The following is a 16,755-nucleotide window of genomic DNA, read 5'->3' on the forward strand; positions in this document are numbered from 1 at the left end:
CAACGTTGCTACTCAAAGTCTCAACATTTACCTATACTTCCTTCTTTATTTTACGGGACCAAACCGCAGCAACTCGCACGTACAAATGAAATGCCATCTATGTTCCCTTCGTCCATTTGCCCCGTTTGTCCAGAAGACGTTAAACCTATCTTAGATAACATCCGTTACAGCGCACTGCTTTTTCTGATATTCTCTATAAACATACTAACCGTGTTAATAATATTTTCATGCAAAATGTAAATATAAATAATAAGCAAGAATACATTCAGCACTGATACCTTTGGCACACAATTGGCCACAGGAATCCAATGTGAATAACAACCCTCTATTACAACCCTCTGAACCATTCTGCTTAGTCGATTTGTATCCATCTGACTAGCTCGGATTGGGTACCACGTGATCTAATCTTTCAGTCTGGAAAAGCATGCAGATCCCTGTCAAAGGCCTTATTAAAATTAATATAGATAATGTCTACTGTCCTGACTTTGTCCTCTTCCTCATTCCCTGTTCAAATACTCAGTCCAACATGTGGGACAAAACATCCCACGGACAAAACTGTGCTAACTATTCCCTTAGATCTTTCCCAATACAAATGCTGGCAGGTTTTGGCCCTCAGAAATCACTCTGGTGATTTTCACACAATCGATCGATTAGGCCTGCAGCCTGCTGATCCCCGATTTGCTTTTGAAACCGACATTAAATATATGTATAACATTAAGCACCTTCTGGTACCATACACGTAGTAACAAAAAAAAAAGGAAGGAAAGATTCCGTCAGGCAATTGCAGACCCCGCATACCCCAAACCAGTTTCAGCAATATCGCAGGAAACGCTGTCTCGGGCTACAGGAATTTATTCAATTTAAGACAAGCTTTTGGATTAGGTTAGAAGTGTGGCATGCCAGTCACTTCTTCCTGAGAAGACAGATCATTGCACGGTGGCAGAATAGGGGTTAAAAAGAGCCTGCTTTGCATCTCCTGCAGTTCTTGTGAACGTGTAAAGATGTGGAGTTGCTCTTGGATACATCAGTACAAACAGGAAGTCATGAAGGAGAGCAGTTTTGAAGGACAAAAAAAAAAGCTTTGGGGAACGAAATCTTGAAGCCAGCACCGTAAATTACATTCACTCTGAAAACGGGGAAGTGGAAGCTTCGAGACTTCTTCATCTTTCTTGGAGGAGAAGGGATGAGAGTAGATTAAGAACTAACTACTTCGTGACGACTTGTCATAACCTAGATCCCTGTTATTAGCAGTACGTTATACGGACAGAAAGAAAATCAGCATCTTGTTCCGATTCCTCCCATGAAATGACCATACCAGTAATATCCCTTCGTTCCATCCATCCCTGTATTGCCTGCTCTGTAATTTCAGCACAAAATTGTTTATTCTTTTTACCTGTTCTGACAAACAGTATTGGATGTCAAACGAAGAAAACTATTTCCTTTTCACAGGTGCGGAGTGAAATGCTGAGTGCCTGAATTACTGTATACTGTTCCATCTGACAGCCCACATCTGCATTTTTACTTCTTATTTTTTATTCTGTTAATTAAGCGTGATCACAATCTGTAATACATTTCAAGGCGCCAATGAATTTTATCTCAATTTTCATATATCAGCACAGCAAGTATACATACGAATCCCGAAGCGATTATCCTTTTTTAAGAAATATATTCCATATGAACCTATTTATAGAGGTTCAATGACAGTTCATAAGACTCTCTTCAGGGTTAACAGATGCCACTCGTAGATGGCTTGGTTCTGGTTACTTGACATTTTATATTTGACCGTTGTAATAATTATACTTCTTTTCAACAGAAATCCAAATAATTACAGCAAAAGAGGAAATAACTTTCTGAAATACTTTACTCCAGAAACCATATCCCAGAACAAAAACAGAAATAAACGTATATAAGCTTGGTAAACGTTGATGTTACGCATTCCTGTAATTTAGGATTGCGCCTGAGAGATGGCGGGGCCGCACGGTTTCAAGAAAAGGAAGTCGCTTTTCGCTGATTCTGGAGACAGGCAAACCGAGTACTGTGGCAGCCCCGGGACACGGACTACCTTGTCAGTGCCAGGATAACGTAACGTTTCCTCCAATGCAGATCTTCTATTAAATGTGTCCTTCATATTTTCACGTTCGTAACAATAACTGGGCGAAGTATACTCTTGGGGGTTATTTCTGTTCTGTTTACACTTGATCCCGATTAACAGAATGATAATCAGAAGAAAGACAATAGAAGTGCAACTGAAAATAACCAATAAATAAAGATTAATGTCAGTTAAGTATTCGGGATTATTCACTAAATTACTGTTTTTGGTGAGAGTTTCGGATGTATTCTGCAAAATTGTAATGTGAATAGTAACCGTACTGGATAGGCTTGGCTGCCCATTATCTTTCACCAAGATAACCAAAGTTTGTGTGGTGAGATCAGCCTGCACGATTTTGCGTTGTGTTCTGATTTCACCAGACGTCTGACCTATGATAAATAAACTGGGATCAGTAGCTTTCACCATATGGTAAAGGAGCCGCGCGTTCTGACCAGAGTCTACATCAGTGGCCATTATATTGGTGACCAAGTACCCCTGACCTGCTGATTGGGGCAGAATTTCCAAGGCTGCTGATCCACTCTGTTCTGAGGGTGAAACGATTACCGGAGCGTTGTCATTTTGATCCAGGATGATCACATGCACCGTAGCCCTGCTGCTTAGTGGGGGCACTCCAGCGTCACGGGCTTGCACATGGATCTTAAAACTTTTTAGTTCCTCATAGTCAAAAGAGCGCAAGGCGTAAATGGTGCCGTTCATGAAGTTAATGTTGATGTATGTTGACACTGGCAAGTTTTGGATATGATTGTCCAGTATGGAGTAAGATACATATGAATTCTGCTCCAGATCAGTATCAGACGCTGTCACTGTGAAAATAGAAGCGCCAGGAGCATTATTTTCGGCCACATATACGTTGTAAGCAAGTTCAGCAAAGCGTGGGGCATTATCATTTATATCAGTAACTGTAATATAGATTGTTTTATTTGTTGACAGGGAAGGTGACCCAAAATCCCAAGCTGAAACGTTTATTGTATACTCGGACACCGTTTCACGGTCCAACTTTTCACTTACAATTAACTTATAATTAGTTGATGATACTTGCAGCATGAAAGGGAGGTTCCTTGGTATCTCACAGCTAACTTGACCATTCTGTCCAGAGTCACGATCGATAACATTGATTAGAGTTATGAAAGTTCCTGGTGGGGCATTTTCCGGAATTTGGTTCGTGAGTGATTTCACTTTTATCTCGGGTGCGTTGTCATTAACATCAATGACATTAATCAACACTTTGGTGTGTCCTGTAATCGCAGGAGACCCGTGATCAACAGCTTGAATATCTAGTGAATAACTGTTTGATTCTTCAAAATCTAAATGCCCCTCAATTACAATCTCTCCAGTTTCTGGGACCAAACTGAACACACCATGCACCCTTTGTAAAGTAAGTCCACTGAAGGAATATGTCAAATCAGCATTCAGCCCTTCGTCCAAATCATTTGCTTTAACTTTCATCACCAAGCTGCTTTTCGGTGCGTTTTCACTTATACTGAATTTGTAAACATCTTTCTCGAATACAGGTGCATTATCGTTGATATCGACCACATTAATGAGAATCTGGGCTGTTCCCGATCTCTGAGGGATTCCGCCATCCGTAGCCGTAAGCACCAGCTGAAAAGATGACCGTAATTCTCTATCCAAAGATTTCTCTAACAGCAACTCTGCTATTACAATACCCTCATCGGTTCTCCGTGATTTTAGACTAAAGTACTCACTCGAACTGATTGCGTAGTCGACAACATTATTTATTCCAATATCGGGGTCTTCCGCGCTCTCGAGGCGGAATCGTACTCCAGGTGAAATGGCTTCAGATATCTGGAATTCAATACGGCTCTCCCGGAAAGTGGGTGAGTTGTCATTCACATCAAGAATCACCAGTTCCCCGTGAAGCATTTCCAGGGGATTTTCCAACATTATTTCGAATGGGATAGTACATATATCCGTCTGCCCACAAATTCGTTCCCGGTCGATCCTTTCACAAATAGACAAAACCCCTTTATCGAAACTAACCTTCATGTACCGCCCTCCGTCATCAGGGCTCAGCTGAAATTTGCGAGCTGACAATTGCAGTGCACTTAATCCCAAATCTGCAGCGATATTCCCAACAAATGACCCTTCTTTAATTTCCTCAGGAACAGAATAACTAATTTGCCCTGAAATTCGATCTAGAGCGCACACGATGAAAATGGAAGCAATTGCAGTGAAGCTTAACCTCGATACGCACGCCATTGTTCGACATCCGATTAATTTACAAAACCTGGCGTCGATTAATCCGTAACACCGTCCTTCCGACAGAATGTAAACACATGCAGATAAAGACCGGATCTAAACAGAAGGGAGATTTTTTTTTTCTGCCTCAGTTTGACTGCATAATCTAAATGCACGTAATGATCCTCTTTGTTGTCGACTCTGTCCTTTTATTCTCGGTGTGGGAGGGGCAATGGATCCATCTATGGAATTGACTTTCTCATTGGCAGACAGCGACACAACCAGTTCTTTTCGACAATTACAACTGGAGTTCTTAAAGCTGTACTGTTATTCTAAATATTTGTTACTGTACAACCATAAAATGTAGTTATTGGGGAAAAATTGATCCAATCGGTATCACTTTCAGCATTTAATTTGTCAGTTATATCATCAGCGTTCATATGGCCATATTAGACGTAAATTTAGCACGATCTACTAATTCACTTCGCATGCCATTGGAAACATATAGGTTCTATCAACATTTCTATTACCCAAAGAAATTAATTGTTTGGCTGTCCCTCGTATCCGGCCATGAGAGTTGATTTGAACGGTTGATCTATGATGTGAACTGTAGAGATGTGAAATGAAGTCGAATATCACTGCGTTTAAAAATCAATCTGAGAACCAGTGGGGCAGAGAGTGATGTGGAATAGCTAAATGCCAGTTGTACAGACAGGCCCAATGGTTTCTCTGGCCGTGGCGGGCAAATGACTGCTTTCTATTCTGTGCAAAAAACGTCTCTCTGTAAATGCAAAAAGGAAACTTGAAAGCCAAAATGGTGACAGGTAAGACTGACCAGCTGTGATACATACAGCAAGAAGGAATTAACAAAATTATAGAATTCAGTATTGAGCCATGAATGCTGAAGTGTGTTCAACTGAAAGATAGGGCTTTTCTAAATCATGCTTACTTCTCTTGGCCTCGTTGTAAAAGTGCAAGAGGAAATATTTTTACATCCATCCATGTATTCGCCTCCTTATACAGCTTCCTTTGACAGCTTTTTCCATGCAGTCACCATGATTTACGTAAAACAGTTGCTTTCAGGCCCCTTAAATCTCACCACTTTAACTTTAAATCTATGCACTCTTTTTTTACCCTCCCCTACCCTAGGAAAATACACTGACGCTTCAATTGCCTGTGCCCTTCATTTTTGTAACATTGATGAAGCCAACTTTCAGGTCCCATTCCTGCAGGAAAAAGTCCCACCGTATCCAAGCTCTCTTCAAAACTCAAGCCCACTCAGCTTATGTCACGCACTTCCGCCTTTTTTCCGCCCTTTACTTCTAAATTATAACCTCCTTTGTTAAAAAAAAAACATCTGCACACAATACTGTCACGAGTCTCACAAGCGTGTTCTGAAAGCGTGTAACTGAAAAACAATAGCAACATTATGTCCCAATTCCTGAAATCAATCCCCTCAATACTGAAGTCAAGCACGCCAAGCCTCTTTTTCCGCCGCATATTTAGCTCTGCCATAGCATTCAAGGAAATGTTTGCATCTTCTCCCAAATCTATGTTCTACGATGCCGTCTGCAGCACATTTACTGTGCAGGTTCTGCCCATGTGTTACAAACCAAATCGCGAAACCTCGCATGTATAACTAAAATCCAATTTGCATTTCTTTGTCCCACTCATATCTTTTATATTCAACTAAGCCATTCTGCGATAACCTTCTGTACTGTGCTCTATAACAGAAACATAGAAAACCTACAAAAACAATACGGGCCCTTCTGCGCACGAAGTTGTGCCGAACACGTCCTTACCATAGAAATTACTAGGGTTACCCATAACCCTCAATTTTTCTAAGCTCCATGTACCTATCCAAAAGCTACTTTCAAAAGACCCTCTCGTATCCGCCTCCACCACAGTTGCTGGCAGCCCATTCCACGCACTCACCGCTCACTGCTTAAAAAAATTTAACCCTGACATCTCCTCTGTACCTACTCCCAAGCACCGTAAACCTGTGCCCTCTTGTGGCAGCCATTTCAGCCCTGGGAAAAAATCCTCTGACTACCCACACGATCAATGCCTCTCATCATCTTATACACCTCTGTCAGGTCATCCTCGTCCTCCGTCGCTCCAACGAGAAAAGGCCAGGTTCACTCAACCTGTTTAACCTGTTTTCATTACGCAATAATACTAATTCTTAGGTTCTTCACGAACTGCGTTAGGAACACTCTTCCGTGATTTATTAATATAAATAATAAACAACAATGAACCTAGAACTTAAGCCTATGGCAGACCACGTGTCCTGTCTGAATAACATACGTCTGTTACCACCTTCGGACACCTTTAGCGAGTTAATTTAATATATATCTGATCAGCATACCCTGGATCCCATGTGATGTAACCTTCCACACGACCCCACAATGTGGGACCATGTCCAAGGCCATGACTCAGAAAAGTTTGCCAGCATGATAAAGAAAAGAGAAAATACATTTTAAATGAAAATCTATAGCGATTTCCCAAAGTACGTGGAAGCCGCTCTGCCTATGGGAGTTGTGGACGTTTTGAATACGGGCAAACAGTTTGGCCTGGGGACGAAATGTTGTTTGCTTGATTGATTAAGACGTTGTTGTTCTGTCACCAATTAGGCAGATTTCCAAACTCCCTCGTTTATGCTAAATCGTCACTAACTTTTAAAGTACGATTAAAATTCCCGGCGCAACTTTTTCCGGGATTGGCTTCATGGCTTATCTTACTTTTATCTCGGTTGTGTAGTCATTCATTTCAATGGCCTGGAATAGCAAGTTGAAATGTCAGTAATCCCGTGATCAACAGCTTTAATATCGAGTGTATAGGTCTTTGTTTCTTCAAATTTACAGGCCGTTCGACACCAATCACTCCGGTTTCTGGGTCCAACTGAACACACCATGCACATATTTCTGAAGTTAGTCCTTTAAAGGAATATGCCACCTCGAGATTCCACTCTTCGTCCCAATTATTTGTTTTAACTTTCATAATGACGATGCCTTTATGTGCTTTCTCGTTACTGCCCCTGTAAACATTATCTTCGAATACCGGTGGACAATATAATAAATCCGGAACTCGAACGAGGATATGTGCTGTGGTTTCCAGAGATTCCCAGCATCTGTAGTCGTAAGCATTAGTTGAAAGGCTGACTGCAGCTCTCTCAGTCCAAAGATTTCTCTAAGAGCAGTGCAGCAATTACAATACCCTCCTCGGTTCTCCCTATTTTGAGACTAAAGTACTCACTCGAATAATGTTGGTGTCTTACGCCCTCTTGAGACGGAATGGCTTCAGACATCTGCAAAACAATTCCGCTTTCCCGGGAAATGGGCGCATTGTAATTCACATCTAAAATCTCCACTTCCCCGCGAAACACCTCGAACGTATTTTGTAGTATTATTTCAAAGGGTACGGTACATAAACAAGTTCTCTGTCGATTCTTCCAGAATGGACAAAATAAATTAGCTAAACTAACCTTCATTTAACGTCCTCAGTCATCAGAGGTCGGCCGAAAATTGCGAGCTAATAATTGCCGTACATTCAATTGCAATTATTGACAGATATTCTCTATTTCCATTTTCTCGGGAATAGAACGACTAATTTGCCCGGAATTGCTATAGGGGCACATACCACACAAATGGAAGCAGTTGCAGTAAATCTTCACCTCGATGCCCAAGGCTTTGTTCCGCATGCAGGTAATTTACAAAACAAGGCCTCTGCTCTATTAATCCATCACAGCATCCTTACTACAAAATATTAACGGATGCAGATCAATACCGAAACGAAAGAGATAGGAGATTATTTTGGCCTCAGCTTAACCCCAAAATCTAAACGCACGCTCTTTCGTCGTCTATCTTTTTATTCAGTGTGTGGGGGCGGGGGGGTGGCAATGAATCGATCTGTGGAATTGATCTTTTCATTAACAGACATCGGCACAAGTTCTTTCAATAACTGCACTTCAGTTATTAAATATATGCTGCTACTCTAAATACTTTGTTTCTACTCATAGAATGTAGTTGTTGACCACTTAACCCTCTCACTGCGACTCGTAATAAACCAGGCTCGTTAGTTAACGCAAACACGAGGAAATCTGCAGATGCTGGAATTTCAAGCAACACACTCAAAAAATGCTGGTGAACGCAGCAGGCCAGACAGCATCTATAGGAAGAGGTACAGTCGACGTTTCGGGCCGAGACCGTTCGTCAGGACTAACTGAAAGAAGAGATAGTAAGAGATTTGAAAGTGGGAGGGGGAGGGGAGATCCGAAATGATAGGAGAAGACAGGAGGGGGAGGGATGTAGCTAAGAGCTAGAAAGTTGATTAGCAAAAGGGATATGAGGCTGGAGAAGGGAAAGGATCATGGGACAGGAGGCCTAGGGAGAAAGAAAGGTGGGTGGGGGGAGAGCCCAGAGGATAGGCAAGGAGTATTCTTCCTAAGCCTCCTGTGACGTGATTGGAAGTTATCAGTTTGAGTTAAACTGCTGCAGGATGGTGTAATGTGCTTGATTGTTTCTGATTGCTCGTGGCATTTTCTGTAGTTATCAACTTGAAATTTTTGTGGTTTTCTTTTATTTTGTAGTTTGGATATGTTTCTGTATTAATCACCCGTTATTTTATTACCACAAGGAAGAGGTCTTCTACTCCGAGCAAGCCGTTTGACAGCATCTTGTCGACCTCCAGTCAGATCGTAGGGATGTCTTCCATAGAGGGTAATTTTTTTTCCATTGTTTAACTTTTTATTTTGTAGTGATTTTTTTTTCCATTTTCTCTGGATTGTGCTTTCATTTAAGTTTGGTGGTGTGTACGTCTTTTCAAAATTGCATATGCTTGTATGCAGTACTGAATCTTGATTTTGTTGATTAAAATATATCCTAGGAAGCTTTATCTGGCTGTTGTGTATTCTTTTTAATGCCTGTTATTCCACTTCCTCCTTCTTTCCCAGGTAATTTTAATCTAAATGGGTAGGCGTGTACATAGAGCTTTCTAAAATTTGTAATTTCAGTTCTGATGTTTTCGTTTTTTTTTGAAGATCGGTTACGATCCAAGATTTACTGCTAAAATGTACTTCCGGGGCGCCTAGGCGCGACTCGAGTAGCAGCAGTACTCTCAATGAATACAATTAAATATTCCCGTTTCAACCTGATACAACGAGAAAAGCACTACTGCTTCCAAGGTCAGTACAGACAACAAAGATGTCTTAATGCGTTTAAACGAACTATCGCTGCTTAAAACTGACGGAAACAACGCCGATTGTGGTCGGAAGCGCCCACGTAGGATACCACAGAGAAAGCGTGGGTGCAGAGCGGAGTTACAAGTGCGTTTCAGGAAACGCTGTTTCAAACTCCCTATACCGACTATCTTGCTGGCAAACGTGCAGTCTCTGGTGAGTGAAATCGATTATCTCAGAGTTAGGGTGCTGAAACAGAGGGACATGAGGAGCGCACGTGTCCTATGTTTCAGGGAATCCTGGTTAACCTCTTCCGTACCGGATGCAGCGATTCAGATCGACGTGTTTACAATACACCGTCAGGATAGATCCATAAAGTCTCTCAAAGCCGAGGTGGAGGAGTATGCCTCATGATCAACTCTTCTTAGTGCAGAAATTCTGCTCACCAGATATGAAATATCTAGCAATTAAGTGTCATTCTTTTTACCTACCACGGGAGATCTCCGGGGTCATTTTAGTAACCGTATATATTTCACCTCAGGCCAATGTCAATCAAGCTTTAGATGACATGAGTGATGGGATCAACATGCACGAAGCTGCGCACGTGACGCCTTCATCATCGTTTTGGGAGATTTTAACCAGGCCAGTCTGGAAAAAAAATCACTAAGCAATTGTCATCAACAGATCACTTGCAATGCTAGAGCAAGCAACACACTGGAGCATTGCTACACGAATATCAAGAACGCCTACCGCGCTATTCCACGCCCTCACGACGGATCTGGTCAACTGGCTGTACTTCTACTTCCTGGATATAGGCAGACACTGAAGACTGCAGCACCAGTATTGAACACCAAGGCATAAATAAAGGAAGCACAAGAGCGCCTGCAGGACTCCTTTGAATCGGTGGACTAAACTGTATTCAGGGTTTCATCTTCGAAACTGGATGCGCATGCTGCAGTTGTTACCGACTTCATTAAAACCTGTGTGAATGAGTGTGTGCCTGCAAAGTTATTACTTTACATTCCCAACCCAAAAACCGTGAATGAACGAGGAGGTAAGCCGTCTTCTGTAGGCTATATCTGCGGCATTTAAGTCTGGTGACCCAGAACTATACCAGAAAAACAGGTATGATTTGTGGAGGGCTATTTCAAGGGCGAAGAGACAATTTCTAATGAGGTTGGGAGCGACATCCGATGCACGACAACTCTAGCAGGGTTTGCAAGACACTACTTCATACAAAGCGAAATCCAATAGCATGAATGGAGGCGATGCTTCACTCCAGTTAACTCAACGCCTTCAGTGCCCGCTTTGAAAGAGAGAACAAGATCCCTGCTGCAGCTGATGACCCTGTGGTCTCTGACTCTGAGGCCGATGTTAAACAGCCTTTAAAGAGAGTGAACCCTCGCAAGGCGGAAGGTCCAGATGGAGTACTTGGTAAAGCTCTGAAATCCTGTGCCAACCCACTTCGGGAGAATTCAGGGATAATTCCAACCTCTCACTGCTACGGGCAGAAGTTCCCACTTGCTTCAAAAAGGCAAAAATTATACCAGTGCCTGTGGGGAATAATGTGAGCTGCCTTAATGACAAGTGCCCGCTAGCACGCACATCGACAGTGATGAAATGCTTTGAGAGGTTGGTCATGACTAGACTGAACCATTGCCTCAGTAAAGACCTGGACCCATTGCAATTTGCCTAACGCCGCAAGAGATTAACGGCAGACACAATCTCAGTTGCTCTCCACGTGGCTTTAGACCACCTGGACAACACAAACACCCACGTCAGGATGCTGCTCATCGACTATAGCTCAGCATTTAATTCCATCATTCCCACAATCCTGATTGAGAAATTGCAGAACCTGACCCTCTGTACCGCCCTCTGCAATTGGATCCTCGTCTTCTTAACCGGAAGACTACAATCTGTGCGGGTTGGTGATAACATATCGTCCTCGCTGACGAGCAGCACTAGTGCACAAGGAGTGTGTGCTTAGCCCACTGCTCTACTCTCTAAATACACATCACTATGTGGCTAGCCATAGTTCAAAACCATCTATAAATTTGCTGACGATGCATTCATTGTTGGTAGAATCTCAGGTGGTGAAGAGAGGGTGTACAGAAGCGATATATGCCAACCAGTGGAGTGGTGCCGCAGCAACAACTTGGCATTCAACGTCTGTTAAGACGAAAGAGCTGATTGTGGACTTCCGGAAGAGTAAGGCGAAGCAACACACACCAATCGTCATAGAGGGATCAGAAATGGAGAGAGTGAGCAGATTCAAGTTCCTGGCTATCAAGATCTCTGAGGATCTAACCTGGACCCAACATATAGATGGAGTTATAAAGAAGGCAACACAGCGGCTATACTTTATTAGGAATTTAAAGAGATTTACCATGTCAACAAATACACTAAAAAGCTTCTATAGTTGTGCTGTGGAGAGCATTCTGACAGACTGCATCGCTGTCTGGTATGGAGGGGCTACTGTACCGTACCGATAGAAGCTGCAGAAGGTTGTAAATCTAGTTAGCTTCATCTTGGGTACTAGCCTACAAAGAACCCAGGACATCTTTAGGGAGTCGTGTTTCAGAAAGGCAGCGTCCATTATTAAGGACCTCCAGCATCCAGGGCATGCCTTTTTCTCACAGTTACCATCAGGTAAGAGATACAGAAGCCTGAAGGTGAATAATTGCGATTCAGGAACATCTTCTTCCCCTCTGCCATCCGATTCCTAAATGTATATTGAATCTTTGGACACTACTTCACTTTTTTAAAAATATACGGTATTTCAGTTTTTGCACATTTTTAAAAAAATCTATTCAATATACATATACTGTAATTGAAGGAAGATATTGCGACAATGCTCAGTCAGGACAGAACGGAAAACTAGTGAGGCCTTATGGGCAGAACTGAGTCATAGGAAAGATATGATTACGCTAATGGGGCTATGTTACAGACCATCTGACAGCAGAGGGATTTAATGGAGCAAAATTGGAGACAGATCACAGACAGTTGCGAGATAAATAAGGTTGCTGTTGTGGGCGATTTTAACTTTAGACATATTGACTGGGACTCCCATACTGTCAAAGGACTGGATGGGATAGACTGAGTTGAGAAAAGCCTCCTTAATCAGGGTGTTGAAATCCCATCAAGAAACTGTGTTACTCCATGTTCTGTTAGAGAATGGGATAGGGCAGCTGACATAAGCTGCGTGGAGGCGAACACTTTGCATCCCGTGATCACAATGCAATTGGTTACAAAGTAAATATTGTAAAAAAAAATAGGTCTTATCCAGAGGTTGAGATTCTAAATTGGACAACGGGCAGTTCTTACGGCGTGAGAAATGATCTGGAAAGTGTTTTTTGGACAGTACTTTTTCTTCCAAAGGAGACTTCCAAAAGTGAAATTTTGAGAGCACCAAGCTTGTACGTGTCTGTCGGAAAAAGTAAACAGTATAGGTTCAGGGAACCCTGGTTTTCAAGAGATATTGAGTACCTGGTTAAGGAAAAAAAGAGGACGATTGCAGGTACAGACAGATAAGAAAACAATAGGTGCTTATGGAGTAATGAAATGCAAGGTAACACAAGAAAGAAATGGGGAGGGCCAAAAAAAAAAGCATAAGGATGCCTTAGCCGACAAGATGAAGGAGAATCCGAAGAGATTCTGCAGATGCCTTAAGCACAAAAAATTGCAAGGGACAAAGTTGGTCATCTGGAAGATCAGAATGGTAATCCTTGCATGGAGCCAAAAGAGATGCAGGACGTCTGAACGCATTTTATTGCATCAGCATTTACTCAGGAGAAGGACACACAGCGTATACAAGTAAGTCAAAATGGTAACGACTTCGTGGACACTATACAGATAACAGAGAACGAGGTGCTTGATGTTTTGAGGCAGATTAGAGTGGAGAAATGCCCAGGGCTTGATAAGGTGTTCCCTCGTAACCGACGGGAAGCAAGTGCAGATATTTTCAGGATCCTAGCAGATATATTTAACTCACACAGCGACAGGTGAAATGCCGGAGGATTGGAGAATAGCTCATGCTATACTGCTGTTTCAGAATGGCTGTAATAATAAACAAAGAAATTAAAGGCCAGTGAGCCTGACATCAGTACAGGAAAAGCTGTTGGAAGGTATTCCAAGGGTCAGGCCAGGTTGCGCAAACCGTGCCAGACGAATCTGTCCGCTACGAGCTTGGTGGATGCCCGGATGGACGGGTGGGCCGGATCGTGCAGCGCGTCGAACACCCGGAGCCTCCATGCTGCTGGTGCCACGGGTCGGGGGTTGCCGGTAGACACGTCGCACAGGAGTCGATCCGCTGCCGGGCCGATGGAGACGTCCTCCAACTGGAGTCCCGAAAGGGCGGTGCGGTAAGCCGGGATCTCGGTGTCCGACCGTTGAGCTTCCGCCACTGCTGCGTGATCTATTCCTGAGGATGATATGCCTAATGAGTGGAGGCAGGGGCGAGACAGTGTGTCGGCGACGACGTTGTTCTTCCGTGCGATATGGCGGACGTCGGTGGTGAATTCTGAAATAAAGGACGGGTGCCTCTGCTGCCGAGCCGACCATTGGTCCGATACCTTGGCCAGTAACAAGGTGAAGGGCTTGTGGTCCGTATACACGATGAACTCCCTTCCCTCGAGAAAGTACCGGAAATGCCGGACAGCCAGGTAGAGAGCTAGCAACTCTCTGTCGAAAGTGCTGTACTTCACCTCTGGTGGCCGTAGGTGCCGGCCGAAGGAAGCGAGAGGTCGCCACTGGTCCTCGACGAGCTGCTCTAAGACTCCGCCGACTGCCGTGTCGGAAGCGTCGACTGTGAATGCCGTGGGTACATCGACTCTCGGGTGCACTAGGAGGGCTGCCTCTGCCAGCGCCTCCTTGGCCTGCTCGAACGCCTCCGTGGACTCCGCGTCCCGTGCCACTTCTTTGGCCTTGCCGGCCATCAGGCTGAACCAGGGTCTCATGATGCGTGCCGCCGCCGGCACGAACCGATGATAAAAGTTGACTATCCCTACGAACTCCTGCAGGCCCTTAACCGTGCTGGGCTTGGAGAACTGGCGGATGGCCTGGACCTTGTCCGGTAGGGGAACAGCGCCATGTCAGTTGACTCTTTGGCCCAAGAAGTCGATCTCGGTCAGCCCGAATGGCACTTTGCCGGATGGATTGCCAGTCCGTGGTCATTCATGCGTTGGCAGACCTGGCGCAAATGTGCCACGTACTCTTGGTGCGAGCTGCTGGCCACCAGGATATCGTCCAAGTAAATGAAAACGAAATCCAAGCCGCGTCCCACCGAGTCCATGAGCCTTTGGAAAGTTTGGGCTGCATTCTTGAGACCGAAAGGCATCGTCAGGAATTCTAACAAGCCGAACGGGGTGACGAGGGCTGTCCTGGGCACGTCGTCGGGATGCACTGGGATGTGATGGTGTCGCCTTAACAGGTCGATTTTCGAGAAGATGGTTGCTCCGTGCAGGTTCGCCGTGAAGTCCTAGATGTCGGGTACCCGGTATCTGTCGGCGGTTGTGGGGTCGCTGAGCCTTCTGTAGTCTCCGCAGGGCCCCCTTCCTCCTGCGGACTTGGGAGCATGTGCAGCGGGGATGCCCACGGGCTGTCTGAACGGTGTATGATTTCCATCTCTTCCATCTTACGGAACTCCTCCTTGGCGAGGTGTAGCTTGTCGGGTGGGAGCCTGCAGCCTCGGGCGTGCAGCGGCGGTCCTTGCGTGGGATTGTGCTGCACGCCGTGCTTGGGGTCGGCCGTGGAGAACTGCGGAGTGACTACGGAGGGGAATTCCGCCAACACCCTAGCGAATTCGTTACCGCGGGGGTCACGGAATCCAGGTAGAGGGCCGGTAGCTTGGCTTCTCCGAGCTGCAAAGTCTGGAACGTCTTGGAGTGGATAAAATGCCGGTCTTTTAGGTCGACCACGAGGCATTTGGCTCGTAGGAAATCTGTCCCTAGTAGTTGCTGTGCCACCGCCTCCAACGTGAAAGTCCAAGTGAAACGGCTGGACCCGAAATGCAGTGAGATAGTTCGCGGGCCGTACGTCCGAATTATGGTGCCATTTACAGCGGTGAGTTCGGGGCCTGGGACCGCGTTACGAGTGTCCATGTTCGGTGTGTGGGGCGGGCGGGGGGGAGTTAGCTGACTTCGGCCCCGGTGTCTACCAGGAAGCACCGCCCGGAGTGTCGGTCCCAGCGGTACAGGAGGATGTCTCGGTGGCCAGCCGTCGTAGCCAGCACATGGTAGACGGCAGCGGCGCGCGCCTGAGCCCCATCTCTGGTGATAGAAACACCATTGTTCCGAACTTTGGTCTTTTTCCCCCGGGGGTCTCGACGGCTCTGGTTGCGGGGCCTGGGCTTTGGGGCGCGCGATCGTGGCTAGGCCAGTGGAGGCTGCTCCACGTTGATTGCTCTGCCAAAGGACGTCTGCTTTAGCCGCGACCCTGCGTGGGTCGCTGAAATCCTCACTGGCGAGGAGGAGGCGAATGTCCTCTGGCATTTGCGCGAGGAGCAACTGCTCAAATAAAAGGCACGGCTTATGGCCGTCCAGGAGCGCTAGCATATCATTCATGAGCTCGGATGGCGTGCGGTCGCCCAGGCCATCCAAGTGTAGGATCCGCGCGGACCGTTCGCGGCGGGAGAGTTCTAGGGTACGGATCAGGAGCGCCTTAAGCTTAGTGTACCTGTCCTCCGTTGGTGGCTGGCGTAGGAAGTCGATGATCCGGCCTGCCGTCTACTGGTCGACCGTGCTGACCACGTAGTAGTACCGCATGGCGTCGGCTGTAAAATATCTCTGATATTGAACTGAGCGTCAGCCTGCTCGAACCAAACGTGGGGCTGAGTGGCCCAGAAAGTCGGGAGCTTCAGAAAGACCGCACTGTAGAGTTGCAGAACTCATAGCTGGTCGCTGAGTTGCCGTCTCCAGATGCCGTCTGGAACGTCGGGGTCACCAATGTAGTAGCGCGCAAACGCGCTACTAAGGAAACATACGGAGGCAGAGAGAGCTAACCTCAGAATGCCTTTACTGATTCAAAATCGCGCACTTAAATCTTCCCTCCCATGGGCCACTGCGACCCCCTGGGTGGACGTGACGTCAGACTGCCCCGGTAAGGTCCTCGCGGAGCGGGTAGCTCGAAACACGCTACCGCGTATCTGCCCGCGACTCCCGATGGCGGTTCGAGTTCCGCGTGTGCGGGCCGCCACGGTATTTAAAATTATGAGGGTGTCATGGTCCGGATCGGGACCCCTATAAATTTAGCTTCTTTATTTTACGATCCGGAC

General features: G+C 45.4%; 1 protein-coding gene across 1 annotated transcript in view; it reads right to left on the minus strand.

The window, feature by feature from the left end:
• The window catches only part of LOC134349876 (uncharacterized), a 68,057-nt gene that overhangs the window by 41,228 nt on the left and 10,074 nt on the right, over positions 1 to 16,755 (minus strand). Inside the window, 5 exon segments of the mRNA XM_063054841.1 lie at positions 1,956 to 4,386; positions 13,642 to 14,548; positions 14,632 to 14,961; positions 15,122 to 15,250; positions 15,293 to 16,207. Of these exon segments, the coding sequence (XP_062910911.1) occupies positions 1,956 to 4,386; positions 13,642 to 14,548; positions 14,632 to 14,961; positions 15,122 to 15,250; positions 15,293 to 16,207 (4,712 nt within the window).

Source organism: Mobula hypostoma, chromosome 7, assembly GCF_963921235.1.
Source record: "Mobula hypostoma chromosome 7, sMobHyp1.1, whole genome shotgun sequence".
Lineage (NCBI taxonomy): Eukaryota > Metazoa > Chordata > Chondrichthyes > Myliobatiformes > Myliobatidae > Mobula > Mobula hypostoma.